This window comes from Buceros rhinoceros, unplaced genomic scaffold, assembly GCF_000710305.1.
Source record: "Buceros rhinoceros silvestris isolate BGI_N320 unplaced genomic scaffold, ASM71030v1 scaffold3458, whole genome shotgun sequence".
Lineage (NCBI taxonomy): Eukaryota > Metazoa > Chordata > Aves > Bucerotiformes > Bucerotidae > Buceros > Buceros rhinoceros.
Genome location: NW_010428422.1, coordinates 6,163 through 31,180, shown reverse-complemented (window position 1 = coordinate 31,180; position 25,018 = coordinate 6,163). Strand labels below are relative to the sequence as shown.

The 25,018-nt window shown below is 36.7% G+C and overlaps 1 protein-coding gene across 1 annotated transcript in view; it reads right to left on the bottom strand.

The window, feature by feature from the left end:
• LOC104498826 (nesprin-1-like) overlaps nt 1-25,018 on the bottom strand; it is a gene marked incomplete at both ends in the record, with an annotated part of 44,433 nt that overhangs the window by 13,881 nt on the left and 5,534 nt on the right. Inside the window, 16 exons of the mRNA XM_010142249.1 lie at nt 1,485-1,667; nt 2,411-2,569; nt 4,051-4,201; nt 6,349-6,528; nt 7,183-7,811; nt 8,106-8,259; nt 9,476-9,642; nt 10,593-10,716; nt 10,820-11,007; nt 12,733-12,831; nt 13,369-13,596; nt 16,855-17,005; nt 19,474-19,634; nt 20,810-20,950; nt 22,138-22,314; nt 24,764-24,931. Of these exons, the coding sequence (XP_010140551.1) occupies nt 1,485-1,667; nt 2,411-2,569; nt 4,051-4,201; nt 6,349-6,528; nt 7,183-7,811; nt 8,106-8,259; nt 9,476-9,642; nt 10,593-10,716; nt 10,820-11,007; nt 12,733-12,831; nt 13,369-13,596; nt 16,855-17,005; nt 19,474-19,634; nt 20,810-20,950; nt 22,138-22,314; nt 24,764-24,931 (3,060 nt within the window). The remainder of the gene's footprint in view (nt 1-1,484; nt 1,668-2,410; nt 2,570-4,050; nt 4,202-6,348; nt 6,529-7,182; nt 7,812-8,105; nt 8,260-9,475; nt 9,643-10,592; nt 10,717-10,819; nt 11,008-12,732; nt 12,832-13,368; nt 13,597-16,854; nt 17,006-19,473; nt 19,635-20,809; nt 20,951-22,137; nt 22,315-24,763; nt 24,932-25,018) is intronic.

Below are 25,018 nucleotides of genomic sequence, written 5' to 3'. Positions count from 1 at the left end.
TGTGGTAGTTAGGTTCCACCCAATGGCATGCAGCGTATAATACATGTGCTCTCTAGTTTTTATTACAAGGAAGTTAGTTCTCAAGAAAAAATAAGACACAGAAATAAATTTTAATGTCGAACAGGATTTAAAAAATGGCATATCTGGGCCTTATATTTATTGTGCTCATACAGATCCAAGTTATAAAGAAATATTCTACTTATTAAAAAACATAGTACCAAAGTGAAAATCGTAATTTGTATAATTGCAGTTCTGAAAAATTAGGCAAGTAACTGGTGTGTATGTTATCAACCATGCCACAAAATTTCTGAAAAATTCAAACGGATCACTCCAATTTAAAGACTGGTCAGTAGATTTCAGAATTAAATTTCTGCACTTAACATCTGCCCTGAATAGAAGTTCAGGTGTCTCCAGAAGAATACTCAGGGGCTATTTTGGGCTAGGGAGGATATAAAATTAAGTGACTGATCAAGAAAGGGATCCCTGCTGTGGACCATATAAAACGTTTCCATCCAAGCTCATCTATTTCTGACTGCTGAAAGGCCAGGGCCATCCTGTCTGTGATATGCTTTTCTTCCTGCCTTTGCAAAAGAAAGTGAAGAAACCCGCTATTATGGACTATGCACTCTGTGACTGAAAATGTACACATAATGTTCGTGTCTCTTGCAATTCTGGCCCTCCTGTGAATCAGGTACATCTGTGATTTGGGCACTGGCTGCTCTTACTCCAAATCAGTTTTAACAGTGATCAATTTAGGTGGTCTGATTGCTGTAGTAATCAGAAAGACATTAGATAAAGCTTGTCCTGTGCAAAATACTGATTTAGCACCTTTTCATATTCTTTCATACTACCTGTATACATCCACTGTGCATCTTCTTAAAGATATCATTTATTTCAACTGAAGCAGAATGTGGCTCATTGTGTGGTTGATCTGGTGTATATTTTAAGCCAATAAAGGCAGAATGCATTCTGAACACTGGCTAGATTCCTAAAACGGTTTAACACTATCCAGAAAAGAAAGACATCATCTTAGTGAAATTGTTAGAACCTGACATTAAAATTTGCCCTCCAATCCAGGATATCTTTTTTATTGTTTGGAGAATATATCTTCTTAGATGAGATTTTAGAAATAAACTGATTTTGTGCTTAATTTCAGCTGATGTTATCTAAAATTTTGATCAGCTTCTACTGGAACAGAGTTCAGTCCAATGTCATGCTTTCTGAAATTTTTGTGCTTGTAAAACTACATTGTCATGTACTGTTAGAGCCAAAACAACTCCAGAGGTTAGATTTAGTAAGAGATGTGCCATTCTTGTTTCTGTCAGAAGCAAGCAACTTCAAAAAAGGACTGGAATGTTGTCAGCTAGCCATTGGGTTAGCGGTACCACTGCCTGAACAGGGGACCCGGTGGCCTGCAACTTCTCCAAGTGCCTGACAGCACTTGAGGTTTTGGTCCATTTTTATCACTGAATATAGGTAAGCACCTGGAAGTCTTTCAGGAGAACCTCCATTCTCTGACTGTTACTCAAGTTGCTGATGCCTTCATTCAGCTGAGAAATGCACTTATTGCACCATCCATCCATTTCATCTCCAGTTTTCAGGATGTCATCCCATAGAGACACGCTTAGACTCAGCCGGTCAATGTGGCCTTCAATTCTTTCAGACACCTTTTAGGAGAGTCAAATGTATCAATACCATTCATAAATTAATTTTAGATTTCTTCATTTTGCAGTCAGTTGTAAGACAAGTGCATCAGAAATAATTAGTAAGGCAAAATAATTTTCTTAGAGTTAGGTCTAAGTTCTCTATTCTAATTTCACTCTAGTTACCCAGAGCATAAAATGAACAAAAATTGTATATGGCTGTTTCTAAAAATGTTTATATTTTCTTACTGGGAAAGACTTCCATGTTCAAAGAAACTTTATCTTTAGAAACAGCTTTACCTTTCCTATGTAATGTAGAAATTTGCTAATAAAGCAGTATAAATACGAAAATGTAAAATATTAGCTTTTATATTATGTTTCTCTGCTATGATGTTGTCTTTCTTAACATACATCTTTTATGGTGTAGCTTAATACAATTCACTGCCTAATTTATTCAGTCTATTTTAGTAAAGCAACACTGGCATGCATTAGGTAAGAATTCGATACAAATTTATAGTCAGAAGTGTGCACTGAGCAAATTTATTCTAGTAACACTCGTACGTTGTTATAAGACATTGTTTCAAATCTCTGAAATGGATGTCACAACTTTGTACAATGGATGTCAAATCCCTACAGTTAACTCTTTCAGATATACTTCCACGTAAACTTTACTAACATTTGCACTCTAAGATTCTAAGAAAATACTATTATTGTAACCTTAGCCCAACTTAAAAACTGTATTCAGCATATAAACGCCCCGCTCTTACATCTAGCCATTTGTCCACCGTACAGTTCATATCTGTTTTCACCACAGTGGAGTCGCAGTTATGCACTCTTTTCAATTCTGCTAACAAATGTTTTCCTTTATTGGTGAAAATATCCAGGTCTTTTTGTTTATCGCTCAGATCATTCTTAGCGGCTTCATGCTGTGGACAAAAAAATTCTGTTGTTTAATGAAGCCTTGAAGAAAGAAATAAAATCCAGTTCTCCAGGCACCCATTCCTAGCCCTGTGCTCTATGTTCTACATTTGATAATTCTCATTCAGCACACAATCTAATATTTAACTATGCCACAAAATACAGAGCAACTGAGATGGTTTTCTCATGAGTATGATCAAACAGAATGATTGTTCTTATAAATAAAGTACACAAGTGGAAATAATAAATTCTGGATTTTCACCACTTGGTAATCAGCCATCTTTGGGACTTAAGGCAATTAAAAAAAATTTTTTTTTGTACTCTTCAGACCTTACATGTCTAAGATTGAACAATAAGAACGCATCATTGACTACACTAGTATCTAAAATCAGTTCTGGAATAAGACGAAATCCTCAGGGCTACTAAGTTTGCAATTCTAGACATAGGGAAATCTTGAAAACACTGTCACTGAAGAGGTGACAACATACTGAGAAAGGCTCACAGTAAGCATCTCATACTTTCTTTCTTTAACTAGTATTACACATTGTGGCCATGCCTAATTTATTACAGTAGGAGTTGTGCAAAAGAGTTATTGTGCTCCAACTCCTTCAGGCCTAGATGTGGCCACTGTTGTAGCAGGGAATTCTTCACAGCCCAAGGCTCACATTAAGGAGAGGAATCATACGAAAGCTAGAAACATTTCTTTGTTAGGATGACAAGCTCTGTTCTGGCTTTCAGTTCAGTTAAAATGTCTATTAAAAAGAAGCCATAAATACACAAAGTTCAGAATAAGGTTTATACAGGTCTGACTGAAGAATTTTTAATGAAGAGCTCAACTGACTTTCAAATGAAATTATCCTCTGAATTTAACTCAGAACTGCTCTTCCTGACAGGCTGATGGATAGAAGAATTTATAATTTTAGAAATAGGATCCCATGAAAAGAACGCAATGCAGGGATCCAAACTTCTTATGTCTGCTCAATGACCAGTATCAACATTGCACCCATGGAATAAGTTGACTTAGGGAAAGCGACAGACCTAAGAATTGCACACATCAGAAATGTGCGCAAAAAATTCATTTTATTTTCTTGACTTTCATTTATTATAAAATTACTCAATATGGAAAAACATTAAAGTATGTTGACTGGAAATATACTTTCATACTATCATAGGGATATATTCTCAAGGTATTTTATATAAAGAACAGATAATTTATGCTTTCCACATAAATTAACATTTTGCACTTCTAGGTGTTAAAATTATAAATAGCAGCAATCAAATACACATTAATGGATCTTACCAAAATGCTAAAAGACTATATTCTTTCCTCAGCAGAATCGGTACAATTTAAACCCTGAATGTCAGTGTGACAAGATTTGACAGTAAATTCAAGGAACTTTGAGCAAAGCTCAAGGGCACCTTTCAAACAGAAAAATCCATCTAAATCAAAGATCATTTAAATTCCTCAAATGAAAATATATGTAATTACCTTTGATAAAGTTCGCCTGACATCTTCCTGGTCCTTCCAAATGGATTTGATCACAGAAGCACTGTCAGCACTGTCTATGACTTTCATTACTGTTGACTTCGAGCTCTGATATTCCTTCATAAGATCAATAAGAATGCAGTAATGCTCCTTTCTGTAACGAAAAAAAGCCATGTTAGCACCATTTGCCGTCATGTTTCTGAAGGAAAGACAATGTGACATAGTGATTCACTATGGGAAAATCAGGATGCAATGCTGAACATTTTTTGGGCAGCCAAGGTAATATTAATACTTAGATTTTACAAATCACTGTGCATCCATACATCACAAAACATCTCACTGAAGAGACAGGATATGAATTGCCATCTCAAATATATACTTGACAGCAAAGCAACTGACTTGAGCAAAAGAAAAAACCAAAACTTGAATTCATGCTTCTCACTTCCTCTTTAGCATCTTACTGACGGGAAACCACACTATAATGATGCTGGCACTCATGGGTCATTTTTTAAAATTTTTTTTGTTTAATATGGAATATTTTGGGGATAAAAAGAAGCAAAGGTAGATGAAAGCAATGCAAGGTAAGTCTGACTATTCTGTCCTCCAATTGTCAGATGCATGCTTTTGGGTCTAAAACATTACATTAAACTTACCTGTCATTCCACTGAGAATAGAATAACCCTAAGAACAGGCCTAACAATTTTTTCTACCCCCTCTCCAGAAATCTTATTTCTGTCAAGACAATGAACAGAAGAAAAAACCCTATTCAAGCCATTCCTGGTTATAATGAAGAGAGAGAAGGAAGACTAATACTTAGGACACGTTTAGTTGCAGAACTGTGTTTGTAAATGAAAGGAATTTGAGAAACATGACATTGCCAAGAAAGAGAGGTAATTGCTTTAGGAGCTGGCTCTTCTCTGAATGCTCCACAGAGCTCTCCAAAATAAACAGGTTCAGGAGGGTCTAAAATCATGTCTACATGAGAAAGTTAAAATATTTAAAATTAAATTAGTAATTTTTTTTAAAAAATAACATTATTTCTATGTTAGAATCACCTCAGTATCTTTCAGTTTTAGATATAAAGATGGCAACGACCACCCCAATGTGAAATGTGGACAACTCATTTACCCTCAATAATGCATCTATAAGGCAGGGACAGTTGTTTTATGTTTTCTTCACCACCAGGCTGGTACTGTCTAGCTTCTGGCATGTGTATGCAGATACCACTTGGTAAGAAAAGGTTGCAGCAACACACAACATGAAGTATGAATTAACATCAGTGCCAAAGAAAAAGGAGCAATGTACATTTTTAAACAAAGCTATGCTTTTCTTTCACTTAGTTCAGATTTATATATCTCTTAAAACTGCACTAGAAAGTTGGACTGAATTCAGCTGGAAAAAAACATCAGAAATGCAATTCATGTGGCTGTGCATAATTTCAAGAGGGAAATAATACAATGATCTGGCTAAGGGGCAGCGTATTTACAAATCGCTGTATGATGTCAATCAAGAAAACAGAATAACAGTACAGTGTACATACCAAAGGGAAAAAAATCACCACAAATGAAATTTCTTTTTTGACTTGTCAACCAACTGAGCAGCTACATGGGGATCCTCAAACTGCATATGCCCATTGAAGTATTAGCCAGGCTTAGAACTGTTTTGCTTCTGCACTTAGACAAAATTTATGTACATTGAGGATGAAGCAGTATAAAAAGAACCTAGCACTTAATTTTACTAAGCAAGTTTAAAAAGAAATTAATTAAATTTTCTTTGAAGATGATGAAGAGGTAGCTAAGACAAAGAAAAGGATAAACTGAGCATATATTTTCTTTATTTCCTTTTTTAATCAACTTTCATTAATCTGCAAAACTGTCTTATATCACTGATTAATGATTGTGATGAGCCTGGTCCCTTGGGCAGACAGAAGGACTTAGGTCTAAGAATGATTTAGGGTTGTCAGAAGCACATACCGGAGGGACAGTAGTGCTAGCTGGTATGACATTGAAACTTCAGTAGAGATTTCTCATCTTTCAGAAGAGTAAACAATAGCATACAACTAAAAGCTCAGTATAAGTACTGTCCTGAGGACCTATCTGTGGCTTATGATTAGCATAATTACAACTGATACAAATATCTTGGTTTATAACGTGTTTTATCTTCTACTCAGTATTTAACTACAAGCCCTGTTTTTCTATTGGGATTAATATGGTGAGAAGATATTAAATGTAAATATCTGTGTCTCTTTCCCCCAATAAAAGAACCCTCTCTTTTCTCACCTTAAGCCTACGATCTACTTACTTTTCATGTATAACTTTCTTGGTATCTTCCCACAGAGATTGTAAGCGATTTATCTCTTTGTCAATCTCAGGAGCAAGTGTAATATCTTTTTGGGCTATTTGTTTTGCTTTATCCATGAGCCAATGGAGTTCATGCTGTTGACAATTCAGTTCTTCATCTAATTGGTTAAAGATCCTCAACCTACAAATTAAAAGGCAGGTTTCAAATTTACTTATCTTCACGTTTTTGTTTTCTTTCAAAAGAAAGAAAGAATGAAACAATTGCTGTTAGACTTACTGTGCATAATTTACCCTTTTCTAACATCTCCTACAATATCTTCAGAAAACAAAGTTGTCTGAAGTTTTTTCTGCTACAACTGGGCTCAGAACGTGATTTTTTTTATGCATATACAGCTATACAATTATCTAGATACACATATATCTTCACACCGTGACTTGGAAATATACTCAAATATTTAGATTAATACTTTCTTACAGTAAGTGTTTCCATTCCTTCGGCACATACACAGTCTTCAATTATGTCAGAGTAGAGATAGTTATGTTATATGGGATTTCTAACAGCTGTTTGGAGCTGTTCAGGCAAAATAAATTTCTAAGACAAATATTTTCTTAGGTTACCAGGACTTGCTAAGTGTTCTGCTCATGTCCTCTCTCCATCTAAATACCTCAATCACTTACAAAACTTTATTAAGTAGTTATATGGATCCATAGATGCCTGACAAGAAATAAGACACTCAGGCATAACATTTACACATGCCTCCAATGTACCATAAAAAGTATAGAGACCTCAAGCAAATGATGAAGTGCCAATATCAAGCATTAATATTGTTTTTACCTTTGCTGCAGGGCTTGTAGTGTTGCCTCCTTCAGGCTCTCCTTGTCAGCCTTTTCCTCAGTATCTTCAATACTCTTCAGTAGCTGTTCTTTACGGTCCATGAAAGATTTTTGCAGGGCTCCCAGAGCTTCTGCCTCACTCTGTTTGGTTCCTAGCAGGTTTTGAACTGCCTCCAATTCCAAGCAGAGATTATCTACCACAGCCCTGCAGGAGGTCCTCTGCTCAGAAATGCCGTGTTTTAGATGATACTGGGCCTTCGTAAGGGAACCATCCAAACTGATGGCAACAGATTCCAGCTTGTTAAGATCTTGAATAACATCACTGAGTTCCTTCTCCAGTAACTCAGACTTCGCTTTATCCATATTTCCTGTTTTCTCCACCATCTGTCTCAGCTGGTGGAGCACTCCTGATGCAGTACTGTGGAGCTCCAGGAATACCCGCAGCTGATCCAGAGCTGCCTGTCTTTGGTTAGTTATTTCACTTGCCTCCTGGAAGATCTGAAAGCAATCTTCAGTCTTTCCATGCAATGTCTGCTGGTCCTCTGGGCAGCTGAAAGAACACAATTTATCTACGTGTTCCTTCAGACTTTGTAACTGCTGCTTCTTACTTTCAACTTCCATTGAGTGGTTCTATGGGAAAGAAAGAAAGAAAACAGGGCTGGGTTTCTTCTTCCAAGCAAAACTCAGAAAACATTTTAGGAGTAAACTTCTGAGCAAAAAAAGTGCTACTGAGGGGTTTTCACTAAGAACAGTTCAGTGATACTTTTTTTCCTTTAAACTGGTCAAATAACACAAATCTGTACGTGACCACAACAGTGTACTGGTTTTCAAACAAATAAATTACCTCATTCTAGTTTTAGATAAATATTTAGCTGAATATACTATACAATCTTCTCTCTTTAATATTTACATCCAAAAGTTTACCTTATTGTGAGATGCAGCTAGCTGTTGATCAGCTGTGTTTATCTCTGAAGTGGCTTGTAGTTCAGCAAGAAACTGCTTAATCCAGTCTGAAAACCTGAGTAAGAGCTCATCAAACTGCCTGTGCTCAGCAACAAGAGATTGAAGGAAGTTGATCCTATAGAATGTCAGAAGTAAATATGATTTAAACTAATGACTTCCCATAATCAAAACCACAGCTGACGGGGCAGCATTAAAATCAATGCCAGGTGGAAGGAAAGAAGGAAATGGTGATTCATGTTACAAATGTGATCACTGCTGGTAGATTGCTTAACTGGGGAATGACAACACTTGAAAGACCCAGTTTGGCTCTTTCCTGTTTCCACTGTTTTATTCACATCAGCTGGTAGAAGTGCCCCCATAAAAATCAATGGGGGTGTTCCCAGCAAAGAGAATGACACTGATGGAAGCTCAACTTCACTTTTCAGACACAGGAATTCTGTTTGCCCTATCATCTGCAACCCTGCATGTAAGACGAGAGTCTCATGAGCTTAGGCAGGCAGTGAGTAACTGCACTCTACTTCCACTGAAGCGAGAGAGAAGTCTGCTCAGAGGAATGCAATTCAAAGAAGGAACATGTCCAGAGGAGTACTCAGAACCTAGCAGAACTAGATTTTGAAACCTTGACCTTAAAAAAGGCTGTGTTATTTACCTCCCCATTTCAACATAACTTTCAAAATTAAATGCTATGTAGAAGAACATTATATTGTAAAACTGTCATATTGATAAAGGACATAGAAGATGATGTCATTGGCCAGGGTCTATTATTTAAGCTCCTTTACATATAGTAAAACATGTATATTCATCATCAAAACAATTGAAATCTGAATTTATGATAACATACAGTTTCACAAATGGAGGCAGTGTTCCTGAGCCTAACGTGAGCCAACGGCCTAACGTGAACATCTATAGTATTTAAGGCAAAGAAAAACTTCAAAGTGGGTTTAAAAAGACAATAGTGTGGCTTTGCACAAGATAAATCATATAACTGAAAAAATAAAGAGCAGATATTACAGATTTTGGAAGTAAGTTAGGAAGTTGCTTCAGAAAATGTAACAGAAAACGCAACGTTATCTTCATTTCCTGCCCCACACTCCTTCGAACAGAACTCTTCTATCAAAAAATTAGCTTGACAATATGCCAAAAAGACAGCATGATGAATCTGTGGGATTCCCCACTCGCCACTCCTGGGAGCTCAAGGTTCAATATGCATCTTATGAACCTTTGTTTTCCTAATGGTAATACTGTAAAAAACTCTATTTCAGGTTTGGGATTCCTCATCTGGATATTGGTTACACTCAGTTAACATGTTACAAACATTCTGAAGCACAAACCTTTTATCAACAGTTTGTGGTAAAACTTTCCACCTCCCATCCAGCTCCTCAAATTTTTCCTTCATTGTTTTCACACACTGTTTGGAAGCTGTTGGGAATAGTGACTCATTCAACTGTAAGAGGCTCACATAGACTGAAGCACGGGACTCAATATCTGCTCGCAGATCCTGGAAAAACAATGGAATGTAAAGCCTTGAGATTAAATATGGCATCTTATTATGCAAAATAACAATAAAAATAAAAAATCAGCTAGGAATTTCCAGTACATCACTTTGGGACGAGTGAACAAGCACAGTCAAATCCTTGGAGGAATTGAGGTCTATCAGGACAAGCATGTACTCAACACCTCTTAGATAAATCTGCAACTATAATTCAGTAAGGATTCATCAAAGTGTTTTTTTTTTTTTCTTCAGGAGAAAGTGTGACCTTTCCATGTAGCTCTACTGTACAATGAAAGTGGCTAAAATCAAGACTAAGTTTCACAACATATTTTGTGTGCAGCAATAGAATGGTGAGAAAATGTTACAAACCAACCCAAACAAAAAACCCAAAAACCTAAAATAATTTCTTCAGAAATATTTAAAACTGAAATTATGGACTCATTGGCTTCATGGAGGGTGGAAAAGATGGCAAACTGCTTCATATTAATCTAAAAAACAAAATAGCAAAAATTCCAAGGGAAGGCATATTTTAGATTAGGATGAAAGTCTTGTATTTTTAAAAAAAGAATCGGAAATCAGACTTTCATTGTGAATTCAAAACCTTTGAGCATTTTGTCATCTGAGCAACTTTCCTCACATGTGAAAAAAAAGAAAATCACATTTTCTAGCAAAGGAATTTCTCTAGACAAAGGATCCTCTGGCAAGGAGACCAATGTCCTTCCTTGACAGATAATAGCATCTATCAGGGCACTATTTCTCTTGAGCTGGCATATTATATTTGCAAATAACATGCTTCCTGTCATTTTCTTGTCTTTGATAAATTGTGACAAGTGGTAACACTTCCCAAAGTCCAGAAGCAATTGACTTGTCAGACTACAACTGAGCAAGTCCATCCTTTAAAAGACACAGAAACAAACAAGGAAATGTAGGGTGACAAACTTTCAGGTGAAACATACCTGCATTGACTGCAGTTCACCTTCCAGTTTAACTCTGTCAGCAGAAACATACTGCTCTGAAGGCTCGGCTGTAGCTTCGCACCCCTCCAACCAGGTCAGGAAGGCAGACAGCTCCTTCTCCTGCCTAACAAAATTGCAGCACAGAGTTACCAACGTTAAGTCGTCCCCTCAGTCTCACACAATAACCGTGAGAAGGTGCATCACAACAGACATGAGAGTCTACTCACTTCTGCCACTGAGCCAGAAGAGTTTCTAACAAGGTCTGTTTCTCTTTAGCATTTTCTAGCACCTTTTCGTATTTCTGCTGTAATGCTGTAACCTCCTGAGCAGCTTTTTCTTTGTTGGCCACCTTTCTGGCACAGGCCGAGAGAGAGGCCAGAGAGCTGCTCAGTTTTTCCACAGTATGACAAAGGTCCTAACAAATATGTAAAAGAAACAGAAATCACATACATAAACAATAGAACCACGATAAAGATGGTGGGAAAAATTCTGTACTTGAAGTTTGAAGCAATGCTATATCCATCAGATCATGAAATCACTGCATAAGTTACTTTTCACTCCCATCTAGCCTAGATGCAATGTCCCAAGCATATCAGTCAACTAGCTTGTAGTGTGGGAAGACTTGCCTAAGAACAGCATTAAAGAAAAAAGAGTCAGCAGCAAAAGGGCCAGACCTTCTGAACCGCCATGAGATGCAGCCCAAACTCCCCAGCATCTAAGAGCTGCTCTAATTTATACATATACAGTAAATACAAAAGCTCACTCCAACACAGGAGGCTTCCCAAACCTGCAGCCATGTCATGACATGGGAGAGGCAGGGAAGAGTTACTGTGAACTTCTGTCAGTATTAGCTAAAGGGCTTTTTCACAGAAATGGAATCTGATGTTGACTAGACTTTCCAGTGTTGCTGTTTCTAGAGACTGGGGAAACTTGTTCCTATGAAAGTGACTGAAATGTAGTAGATTAGAAAAGCACAAAATAAAATACATGTAAGACCACTAAAGTTCCAACTGACAGGTGTGCAATAGTAACAGTAGTAACGGTTATAATTACAGTCATGAAAGGAATCATATATAGGGGGAAATGTGAATTATACAGCAACAAGCTGCTGACGTTTAAATTAAATAGTAACAAAGAAATTCACATTATGGCATTGAATCACCATGAACCTGTAGGCAGGACAGAAGTTTAGAAGAGCATACTCAGCATATTCATAAAGTTTAAAAGCCAGAAACAATAATGATTACATGTGGTGTCTGAAATAATTATCCATATGCAAAATACTTTTTCTGAGCAAGTATCAAGTGTTTTTGAAGCAGACAGGCCAGGTCTTCCTTGCATACAGCTTTTGGAAGTAGTTACACTTAAATTCAGAAGAAATTAAATGCATTTTACTGCAAGAGCAGTATGTCTAAAGGTTTTTACAATATTTTCTTAGAAAGAAAGATAACGATTGTTTTGTGAGGAACACATCACAAACTTATAGACATGGGCAAAAATGCTACACCAAAATCCCTGAGATTTTGGATTTTGTGATGTTTGAATACCAATTCAGTTTGTTTTCCTTTTGTAATGGACTGAACCAAATGTCAAAACACCCATGGATTTCTGGCATCACCCATAAAAGTTTGTCAGTTGAAACTCTGTCCAGTTTCTGAATTATCCAAGAAAAACTTCTTCCAATGAGTTTGGATTTTTTTGATTTTTTTTTTAAAATCAGAGTTCTCTATATCAAGATCCAAGTTTCATGAAAATCTCCAAGGAAAAATGCCTACCAGATAGGTTTCTTATCTTCTGGTTTTTGTAATAAATTACAAAATGTATAAATTTAAAACCAAGAACCTGGAAGATTATACTTTTCATGTATAATCAGGTATACTATTCATACTTTTAGGCTTTCCTTCCTCTAGAGTGGGGAAAAAAACTTTCCAAGCCTGTCTGAAATTGCAAGAAGAAATAGCTGAGGAAGCCTGCTTAAACCTTTCCTGGGGCTGCCCACCCCAACGGGAAGCCCTTGCCTCCTCCTGCCCCCATCCTGGGCTGTGTGGCATTAGGCAGCCCCTGATCTGAAGGTTATTTCCATTTCTGTGAGGAGGTCAGCGTGCCACCATCTCCCTGGACTCAGTGGCCACATGCTCACCGTGCAATCCTGAAGGGCTGCGTACGTTGCTGCTGATGAAGAGCATGACGTGAGAGGCTCAGCTAGCTTAGCTTCAAATTCAGACACTGCTTGCTGTACCTATGAAGAAAAGGCAAACCAGAGAGTCTAAAACCAACAGAAAATACGTAAATGATGGTTTAAATAACATCTCCTAAATATTTAGTGTGAACAGAATATTATATCCTAAGCTTTTGTAGTGCTGAGTGCCTTTTGAAGTTAAAAGATGCTAACTGTGCTCAGCTCTTTGTGACTGGGGCAATAATATTATTATTATTATTATTATTATTATGACCTACTAAGAACCCAAGATTGACGTTAAAGTGTTTGTAAGAAATATGGATGTGGTTTATTAGTTCAATATCCAGGAGAATCACTTGGGTTTTCTAAAAGGTGGCATAATATTTTGAGTGTGTATAATTTAGTGTCTTCCTGAACCTGCCTTTTATGTCATACAAAGCACAAATTTGTGTATAGAGGTCTGACAATTGCCTTACAAATCTATTCGAATATTCTGGTCCGTACTATTATAATACGCATTTTATATTCAATTTTTGGAAAATAAAGATTAATTCTATACGTTGCTGCAAGCAATAAATTAGATTTTGCATTGTCTACCTGTTTAAGACTTTCTTCGTATTTCTGCTGTGCTGACACATTCCCTGTAATTGTTGCTTCCAGTCTCTGTGCATGATCTCTTAGCTCTTCCCAATACCTTTGGACCTGAGTCAGTTTGGCTTTAATTCGCGCACATTCTCCAGAGGTAACAAACTGGGAAAAAGACTTGGCTTCCTCTTCTAGTTTTGAGATTCCCGATATTTTACCATCTATTTCTTTATTAATAACCTAAAATGCAAAGTAATAGTAAATAAAGAAGCACAATAGGTTTTCTAATTATCAGAATAAAATTTTCCACTTCCCTTCTTTTACCTGAGCTAATATTCTTCATTAAAAAAGTTAACAAGAGTTCGTTGACCACTTGAAATAACTAGTAAAAAAGTCTTTAATACGCCCTGTAAATTCCCCTTTTCTTCTTGAAATTTACACTGGGAAAGGTTTAAGAAACAGCCCGCCCTAAAAACAGCATCTATGAAGAGCAATTTGAAGTGTCTGATATTTGTAAGCAGACAAGATGGTTCTAAAGATTCAAAATAAACACGATGAAAAAAAGTGAGTGTATAACTGAAAACAATCTTGTTACAAGAGCTGAAACCTAACAGTTGATTACTCGTGTTTAATAAGTTTTCAGTTACAAAATAAAACACGCTATGATTTGAAATCCAAGACATGATTGTTTTCATTTTCTAATTTGAAATTCTATAGTATAATAAAGAATAAATTAAATTAGATGATGAGGTAGGGTGAGTGCCTTCAGGAAGATGATTAAATAAAGAACCACATTACAGAATAAAGAGGAAACCATGAAACAAGGGTGATAATAGCCTATGGCACTTTTCAGCTGTCTTCTACATCAATTAGTACATGAATAAAGACAAACTAACACTGGCTTTACATTTCATCAGCTGCGTGACAGCAACTGTCTCCTACTATTTTGCACTTGGTTTTATTGCAAATTAGAGGCAAACCTAAAAGCTAAATCTAAGACAGAAACTTATGGGGTCTTACATTCAGTGGCTATTTATTCGGTAATATTAATAGTGAACTTGGAAATAAGATTTTTTTCACAACAGAATTCTTCTAATTTCTGCTGATGTAGCATGCCCATGGAGTTCTCAAAAGCAATGAAAAATATTCATTGGGAGGGAGCTGAAAGAGCCATGAGTGCTCTCGGAAACTGAAATAGGCAATAGCATTCTCAGATATAAAAACGTTGAGATTTGTACATGTATGAAGTCAACCAAAAACTTTCCTTCAAACGTACTCTCAAAAAACCATGGGAAGTGCCCACCTTTTTGCTATAATTGTGATAAAAATATGGTACCTTTTTTGCCATTATAAAGCTCAGGAGTGGCTTACTGCAACGTTCAGTCTTGAATTAGCAGGGTGACGGTACAGAAAAAAAATGTGGTGCTGTAAGCATTTATAGTGTCTCTTTATGCAATATATTCTGAATTAATTAGGATTATAAAATGTATTTTTACATGAGAATGCGGTGCTGAGGAAAAATACCGGATTTGTAACCCTGAAGATGAAATTATCTAACAATGCAGCAGATACAAAATGAGGCAGCGCTTTTTCACTCCCACACTATTCTGTTAAATTCACCCAGTTACATAAAAGAAGGTGGATAATTGAGGCCTTCAAACACTCCCTGAGTCTGCCACCAATGGTAACTACTTATGGTAACTGTCATTTTGTTCCACCAGGAATTTCAATGGAATGTGTAGGTGAAACTCTGGCTTTGCTGAAGTCATTGGGCTATGCAATCACTGTCACCAAAAGTAGAGTATTGGCACTACTATGTATGATAACTACATTCAGCTGACCCCAGTGTTTTTATCTGGTCAGCCAAAGATGTCAGGGAACACACTAATTTTTATTTATTTGCCTCGTGTTGCAGTATTCCTTACTAATATGCTGTACTAGAAATTACAAACTAAATATGCTGATTAGCGTTGTGACACAGAGTAATTCATCAAACAAAGCATAAAAAATTCTTCAAAAGCAGGCACAAGCCAATGCTGCTGAAGATCTCCAGCTACGTCCATGCCTCAGAAGTTAGGTGACTCATTTCACGTAGAGCTTATTTGTTCAATGAGTTACAATGGTGTACCCTAAGCCTTATCTGGAGGATTTTCTCTGCTTTCTGTCTGTTCATTCAGACATTTATGAACATTATCTGCTGACCATTTTCCTTCTGTCATGATGTTTAAATGAGGAAGAATTATGATGGGATTTTCAGAAACTTGCAACGCAGTGTAAAAAATGCTGCCTATCTAGAACATCTATATTGCATATAGATAATTGCTATATTGCATCTATAGCAAGGAACAGCCTTTCTGAGAAATTGGCTTGGATGGGCTAGTAGGGCTTGAGTGGGCTCCATTCAGACAGACAAGAACTGTCATGCTGTACTACAATATTAATAACATTTGAAGCACTTATTTTCTGTCTTAAACTCTGAAATCCTATCATGAACTACTGAAAAGCGTGACAATGTATACCAGTGGAGTAAGTGCATATATGTTATTTCACGAGGAAACTGTTTCTGAATTGCTGTGACGATGATGTAAGAATTCAAGCATTGTTTTATTACTCAGTGATGAAATAAAGAGATTTTATTTGTTTGGTGTATGCAAACTTGTGAACAAATTATGAACGGGAAGATAAACTGTTTCAGTCACATGAAACAAGTGCCTTACGGGATCCTTTGGAAATACTTAGTGTCAGTCTAGACCACGACTGCAAGCAGCTGCACATCTGTGCGCTTTCTGGAGAGCAAGCAGAATACAGAAAATGGCAGTGAGCACTGCATATTGAAGAACTCTGTCCCCTCAGAAACATGTGGTTTCACAGAAGGTACGTTTTCATTTGTGGCAGAATATGAAGTCAGCCCTTGAAATGCGATGCTTAGAGACAATATGCACCTTAGCAATAAGAAACTAAACCACTAGGTATCTGCGGGAATGTACACAGAACTTGAGACGCTGTAAATATAATAGCAATAAATGGTATGTAGCTTTGCAAGCTACCAAGAGCAACAGTTTCTTTATTATTTCAGCATAAAAGATACATAAATCAAGTTATAACGTCAGTCAGCAAGATTAAAATCAAGTTCTAGACCCACTAGCTGATGTGTGTTTTAAAATAAAAAAGCTTTATACACCTTGTATTTATGTAGCTATTTTGTGCACCAGTTGAGATTAGTCAAAAAATAAGAAGAATATAAATTAAATGATAATTTAAACAATTCACACAAAGGCTCCATATATGTAAACTAAACACTAAGAGAAGGCAGCCTGTAACAATTTTCCTTTAGTTTATGTAAAACCTTGCTGCTTGGTATATTCATGTACAAAGCGTGCCTTCATTCTTACATCATGGTAGTTCTGAAACGTGTAAAATTTCGGTTTTCCAATTCGGGCTCTAGCAAAACCACAGATAAATGGGCTTTTAAAGCTGAACATAACAAGAACTAATCACCTTGATTTGGCTGATCTGTATGTCCAAAGGAGATGATGAAGTTTCCAAAGTTTCCAGTTCTTTTTCTTGTTCAGCTATCCAGATGGACAGAGCTTCGAAATTACTGCCAAAATGATCCCACTTGTTTTTCACCATTTCCATGCTTTTAATACTAAAATTAACCAAATTAATTAGAGAGAATAAACAGTTTAATATAATGAAGCTGCCCATATTCTTGCTAGAACAAAAATGCAACTTAGTCAGTCTACAGGAGGGTCAATTTAAAAACTCCTGGGTTTAGAGGACCAAGTTGTGCACCTAAATTCAAACCTGGCTCTCTCTTAGACTCAAACAGTCACATTAGCCACAGTCAGGGACATCAAGAGGTGAAAGAGAGTACAGCTTCATATATCAGCTGTACATGAAAAATTTCATCATAGCAGGAAAAGAAAGGAAAAGTAACATAAATATGATTTCTATGAAATAATATGGAATTATGATTAGATCAGTTATCCAAAAATTGAGACAACTGAGCGCACAGACATTAGTCATTTACAAGTTTCTGCTCCTTTCAAATCATTGTAAAGAAATCAGTGCTAATGCAGGCCCTACACACAACTTGCCAAACAGGCATTTTGTATTTCACTGAAAATACAAAATTTCATCGTAAAAGTTTGAATATTACAAAATTCCAAAATACATTTTCCTTTTAAATATAGCCTTAAAAACCATTCCATGTTAAAAAGTTTTTGTTTTAGTTTCTTCTCCCCCCCTCATTAAAGCTAGAGGAATCTTTAAGTAAAGATGTAGTCTAAAAATGTAAAAATTGGCCTTTTTATTTTTTCTCATTTATTTTCAAAATGAAAATGAAAAAAATTGCCAATATCAACAGGCATTTACTGAGCAGAGTGTATTCAAATTCAAGTTATATGCAGGAAGATAAAGTGCAAAAATATTTCACTCAAGTCAATCCCAATAAAATATAGCTGGAAATCAGAATCAAGGGACAAAATCAGCAGCACAACAGCTGAAAATCCATTGCCTTTGTACATGTCTTCCCTATAGCTGTTCGAAAGACACAGGCTGTAAAGAATATTGTCCCAAAACCGCTGCACAGCTATGCATGATCTCCTTGGAAAACAGATGTTTGTTCTGTAGCTGACTATGGAGAACTGCTCCAACTCTTCTTTCCCTTTCCTGTCCACTGGCACAGTATGTACTATACGTATTTCAAATACCTTCACTGTAAATTACTCAGCCAAGATTTTTATTGATGATGTGAGGTACAATACAACCCTTACACACTAATTCTATGTTCTGTAGGTTGGCTATAGAGAGTTGTATATATTTGCATGTTCTGCAGAAGGGATTTATTTTTTTTATTATCTGTCACAGTACCACAGACATTCTGTATAATCCATACATTCAACTAAAACCTATTTGGTATCTTCATTGAGAAGGGGATATCAATGATGGCTTTCAGCTAAAAATACACTATCTTATTTTAAAAGTGAATATTCATTGTTGGAAAGATGAATTTCTATTGAAAAATCACACCAGTTTTCTGTCTAGTATTGGAGAAAATGACATATAAAGTGAAGTATTCAGCAAGATATGGTAAAATTTGACTGCAAATCACTGTAATACTTCATATTGGACAAAGTGTTCTTTAAATAATTAAACCACCATTAATCAGAAAGTTACATCTGCTGCACAGGCTAGTTATTCTGCTTTACAACTGTTCTTTCACATCTGGAAGAAAATGGCACCGAAGAGTCAATAGGGGGAAAACCCAATAATGTGGGCATTGCTCTTTGCTCGTACTCAGATGGAGGTGGTGGTAACCTGGTTAAACTTATACAGCAAATTATTCTACATAGTAATTCTAGTAAGATAACATGGAATTGGCAGATATATCCATGATTTGTGTATCAGACCTAATATATGCAAAAATACTAATTTCATACACGCATGTGGGTACAGACAGAATAAGAATTGCAACAGCTAAGTTCGGTAACTCGAGTTCAACAACTGAGTTACTTGAGAAAAGGGATGATTTTTTTTTACAAATATAAAAAGCTACAAATATTTACAGGATTTATCAACATTTTCTTGGAGTTTGAACTTTCAATTTTTAAACAAAATTTGGCAAATGATGCTTTTGTTTTTTGCAGCAGAAGCAGCTTTTGATATTGCCCAAGAAACAAAATCTGGGCATTCAACTACAATGAAGGCACTTCTTGACATTCCTATGGAGAAAGTGGAATAGTGACAATTGAGGCAAGTACGGTAAATGTGCTCTTTTCATACTTGCACTATGATTTTTCTTTCTAAGAGAGTCTAGTACCTCATGAATTAGTTTAATTACCCCTTCTTCACAAGACTGTGTCTTGAAGATAGAGAAGTGACAGGTTAAATGTTGCCAACAGCGGTTTTATAAACTACATATTGTAATATGTATGATTTTGTTTATTTGCACACACTCTTTTGACATATTTGGTACTATAACCTGGTTACTATGCCACAGCAAGCTGTAAATGACAGAGCTGATGAGACAACACAAAATGCTGACAAGGTGTTCTAGAAATCTGATACAATCTTAGAGCAGAGAATAAGTGTTAGGACTTGTTAAGAACATACTCTTCTTCAAGAGTAACTTCTACTTTTTTCACTTGTTCTTGGATTGATTTTGCCTGCTGCTGAAGGGACTGCTTGTTCTTTGAACCAAGCTGTATCTCAGAAGAATTCTTCACCAAATTTTCAGCCTGTACTGCCATGGCTTCAGTCTGTTTAGAAAGTTCCTGTAAGGATGCAAGACATATTGACACAAGTATAAACAGTTGAATATATTTACACAAAAAGTATTTTTTCTCAGTTTTGTGGTTGGAAAAAGTACCTGTATCCTATATGTATATTCTGAATTTGTAAATACATGAAAACAGTCTCTGACGAAAGTTATTTTTCAGACTGCATTTAAGAAATGTTCATTTGAGCAAACTAGCTTGATTAAAATTTAGCAAGGGAAACTATGTGTCCAAAAGTTTTTAACCAATCAAAATTTATTCTATAGCTCTTCAAGAAATTTATTTGTGAATAGTAGAAGATTATATGAATCTGTATTTAATCTTTAGATCCTACCCATTTACAGAGAGGATTCTACAGTATCTTGTAATCTCACTTTGTTCAGCACTATTTTCTGTCACAAATGTTAAACCCATACACCAGAACAATGGATGCTGAGCATAACCAAGATATATATAACTTAGTATCAGATTCATCAAAGAATAAAAACAGCGTGAAAAACATAGCACTTAAGAAAGTAAATCGCTACTATTACTTCTGTATTAGTAAATAAGATGGGCTGGGATAATTCTGTGCTACCAAGGGTAAATTGCGTGCCATGGCTTATACCCACATCGTAGAAGTCTCTCCTTTTTCTCCCCAGCATTAAAGAGTGCTGGTTGCCACAGTTCACACAACCTTGCCAAAGAGCACGCTATTGATGTTGATAGGCCAGTGCTCAACACTCTTTAGCCCACTAGTATAGATGATTACCGAGCATAAAATGGGAAGTCCTCAAAATCATTTTAATTTCCATACATGCACTTCAGATCCAGATTTAGAGTAACTCTTCATGATCTTTTAATAAAATAACTTTTTACCTATATTGCAAGTTGTAATAACTAGTATTTTGCGTAGGAATAAAGAGGTAGGATAGAACCTTCCTGATACAGACAATTTTGACTGAAAAGAGGAGATAAAAGATGAAGGTTAAAAGTGTGCATTTACAGCCTTAAATTGCAGTAATTAAATAGTACAAGCAATATAATACAGTTTAAGCAGTCTCTAATCTGTATATGCAATTTGCACTGGCATTAACTAGAAACCATGCAAAGATTGAAGGCAATATGCTCACTACGTGTTAATACACAAGGCAGAAAGATATCTCAGCTGCTGTATTTCACACAGTGGATACCTTCGTCTGATCCAGTTCTGAGGAAAGGCTCTCTAAACTGCTAAAGTTTAAGATACGTTCAAGTGCAGAGCTTGCTTGATTGAGATATTTTACTACCGTTTCTTTGTCTCTTTCAAACTGCTCCCATTTGTTTATTGTGACCTACAAAAACAAACAAACAAACCCAGAACAGGAATAAAAAGACAAAAAGATCAAAGGCAAGAAAAAAGAATTTAAGTTATTGAAGAAGGGAAAAAGAGAAAGACCTGACATAAAAGGAAACAATTTTTCCTGAAATGTCATATACTCTACCGATGCAATTGTTCTAAACTCAATGAAAGCAAAGCTTTCCCTTGATTTTTCATTGATTGATACTGCGCTGTGTAAAAACCACTGTTCTCTAAGATGCCAGCAATATTTAAATCTTATATTTGAATATCCTATAAGAAGTCTGAATTAAAAAATGCAGATGCTTATGGTGACAGGTAGCCAACCACATGGATTTTCAAGTACTCTAATGAAATACTGTAAAATGTTAGAAGAAAAACGCCACTCCTAGGGTTTTCCTACTCCTAGGAAACTCACACATAGGAACCTATTTGTTCTTTTCTGATAACGTAGAATTATGACTGATATACAATACTGAATTGTCAAATCAATTATGACAGCATAAACAAGTATTGATTCTGAAATAAAGCAAAACCCAAATTAAGACTTTATATATGGGATTCCTTAGAAAAATTGGTTTCAATAATAAACTCTTACATTAAAAGTTATTTGAGAACTATCAATCTTGTTTTTCATCTTGTGTTTTATCATGCAAAATAGTGTTGATGACTTCTTTAAACATTGGCATGGAATAGCAAACAGCTGAATTACCATTCTGCTTAAAGAAATGTAGAGGACAACTTGGATATGGGCGCAAGAAGCTATAAATTCTAATCCCAGTTCAGTCAGTGATTAGCTATACAACCTGGAGCAACCCATTTGATTTCTCTGTGACTTTTTTTCTTCCTTCTTTAAATTTAGGACGTATTTCATACAACAGTTGTGACAACTATATTTGCACAAAATCAGGTGTTATTAATCTAATATCCACCCTAAGGACTCTCAGTTAAAGGACAATGTCATCTTCAGTAATCAGGGGAGATGGCCCATCTAAAAAAATATCGACAGATAAATGATTTAAAATATCTATCATGATTGAATAGTTGAGACTTTTAAAAACTAAAAAAAAAAATGCAAGTGCTGATTCCTAATTAAGAGGTACATTCAAAAAATCGCTTTTTCCCCTAAGTAAAAAAAAAAAAAAAGCACAAGTTTTTTATTTGTACTTGTAAAGGACCTACCTTCAGTTGCTCTTCACGGAACTCCATAGTCTGCTGCATGTTTTCCAATGTTCCTTCCAGCTTTTGTAAATCCTCTTGCACTGCGTTGGGCAGCCCCCCTTCAATCTGCAGCTGTTTAGCTTGGGAAATCTGCTGTTGCACATCTTGCCTCTTTGCACGGAGTCTCCTTGTTCTTTGCTAAAAGGATTCATCCAACAGGAATTATTAGACTTTTTAGCCCCTTTGGGGAACAGGCACAATGAAACCGCTTTCTGCTCTTGCAGGGGTATGCTATGGGAGTAACAGACAAAGGGGTAAACTGTGGCAAAAATTCTTGAGAGTCTTATAAGTAAATGTCCTGGGTTCACAAGAATCTGGGAAAGGGCACAGCCAGGATAGCCAAATCTAACTAGCCAAGGGCATATCTGATACCATACTGACCTCATGATGAGCACACAAGGAGGGGAGCAGGCCCAGGAAAACGCGCACAGCTCAGGCAGGTGAGTGGTGGGTTCTGGGTAGTGAGCAGTTGCGTTGCACATCACTGTCTTTATATATTATTTCATGCATATTATTGTTACTACTGTTGTTTTTTCTCTTTTTGTGTTGTTTTTATTAAACTGTCCTTATCTCAACCCATGGGGTTTTACCTTTTTCTCCTCATTTGCCTCTCCATCATACCAGGCAGTGAAGGGGGTGAGCATGCAGCCACATGGTGTTTTGTGGCCAGCTGAGCCCAAACGACAACAGTCCTTGTTGGCACCCAACATGGGGCAAGAGAAATTTGAGATAAGGATAGTAATTGGGAGAGGTGACGGGCAAAACATGGACCGGACTTGACAATGTTAGTGAAATAATCATGGGGATTTTGATTGTTACACCTGTGGTGAAGGGACAAGCGGGGGACTATTTGTAAATTGTCTGTTTCCGTTTGCTATTGTGATGATGCGATTTTAATTTTGGTGTGGGGAAGTTATTTATGTTGATGCGAGTGGACTTTGTGAAGATTGCGTGATTAATGTAGATTTTGATGATAGTTCTTAAACATGTGATTTGCTGAGATGAGGAGAGGAATGTGTTGGGTTTGTGTCTGGCGGGGCTTTGGTAGCCCAGGAAGGGGGCTACTATAGGCTTCTATAAGAAGCTTCAAGAAGCTTCCCCTGGCTCCAAGTCAGACCTGCCTGTGGCCAAGGCCAAGCCAACTGGCGCATCTGCAATAATGTATTTAAGAGAGGAAATATTTGACATATTTAAGAGGGGAGAAACCTGTTGGGCGATTGCTTTTGTTTCTGGAGTTCTTTTGTTTGGGGGAGGAGTAGGACATTAAGAGAGACAACTAGGTGGACACCAAGGTCAGTGAGGAAGAAAGTGGGGAGGCACACCAGAGCATCCATTCCCCTTTGGTCCATGGTGAGACGGCAGGTTGACCCATGCCTGCAGCCTGCGGAGGACCTCACTCTGCAGCAGGGGACTGTGCCCAAAGAAGGCTGTAACTCTGAGGCAAGCCAACACTGGAACAGTCTGTCACTGAGAGGACCATGGCCCGTGGTAGAGACCCACACTAGTTGGAGAACTTCATGGAGAACCGTCTCCCGTGAGAGGGACACCACATTGCAGTTGGGAAGGACTGTGAGTTTTTCCCCTGAGAAGGAAGGAGCAGTGGAAGTAACATGGGACAGACTGATGACAACCCTGCATTCCTTGCCCCCCTGAGTCACTGTGCGGAAGGAGGTAGCAGAGCTGGGCCCGGGAAGAGGGGAGGGGTTAGGGGATGTAGAGTATTGAAAGAACAAATATGAACCTTAACTCATACAGTATCTTTTACAAACAGTGAAGAGTTTAGATAAGACATGGCTAAGACATAGTAGTGTATTGTCTGACAGTAAGACATGTCTGACCTTACAGAAATATATTTTAATATGAAAGACTTACAGAAATGCCCAAACATCAACAGTAAATTATTCTTATTAGCTCTGAGCAGACCTCAAAGTTAATTTCCCGTATTTGTCCTTAAAACCCACGACTCTTGCTGTATTAAACTCGTGATTTATTATAACTGTAGCCCATAGAAGTTTTTGATCTATTAACAGTGCATAACAAGCTTCCTGTTCAACCCCTGCAGAATGAAGGCAGATCTGTCACTGCAGTAGCTACCCAGACAGGAGATGAGGCTAGCAGTCTATGTTCCCTCTAACATTTAGAGTTGGGGTCATATCAAAGCTGGTGAAGTAGGGAAAACTTCCAAAACCAGGATCAGGCCAAATTTACCACGATCAAATCTAGCACACAAACTTTAAGAAGGTAAAAAGGAAAAGATTACATATTTGCAAACTACACTTAACCAAAATTTCAAGTAAACGAAGGTGGGTTTTTTTAGGTGCTCTGTGCCCACGGGAAATAAATGGATATTGAATAAATGTTGAAAAACAAGCTCAACTTTGGGCATTAACATTTAAAAAATATGAAGTACTTTTTACTTTATATGAAAACAATACTAGTTCATATGAAACTGTTATAAATGTTATACTTTATAACTCTTTGAAGTTTAAATATAGAGCTATGCTAATGGACGTAACAACATTTTGTAATTACATAAATTCTACCTTAAAAAAAAATAATCATATGCGGACATGCATAATTGCCCTACCTGATGATGAAGCAGTAGTTGCTGAGCTTGCAGTAAACTTTCGGTATCTAAGATCTTTTCAGCTTCTGCTTGGACTTCTTTAGAGTTGTTGATTAACTCCTCAATTGCACTTTTAACTTCTTCTTTGTACTGGACACAGTCTGCAACAGTGCCTAAAGTCTTTTCAATCTACAATTACAGATAACTTTAAGTATTGTTGAAATTCAAACTATTTTTGTCTCCAGCATTCTTGACAGCTTTAACTTTATATGGAAA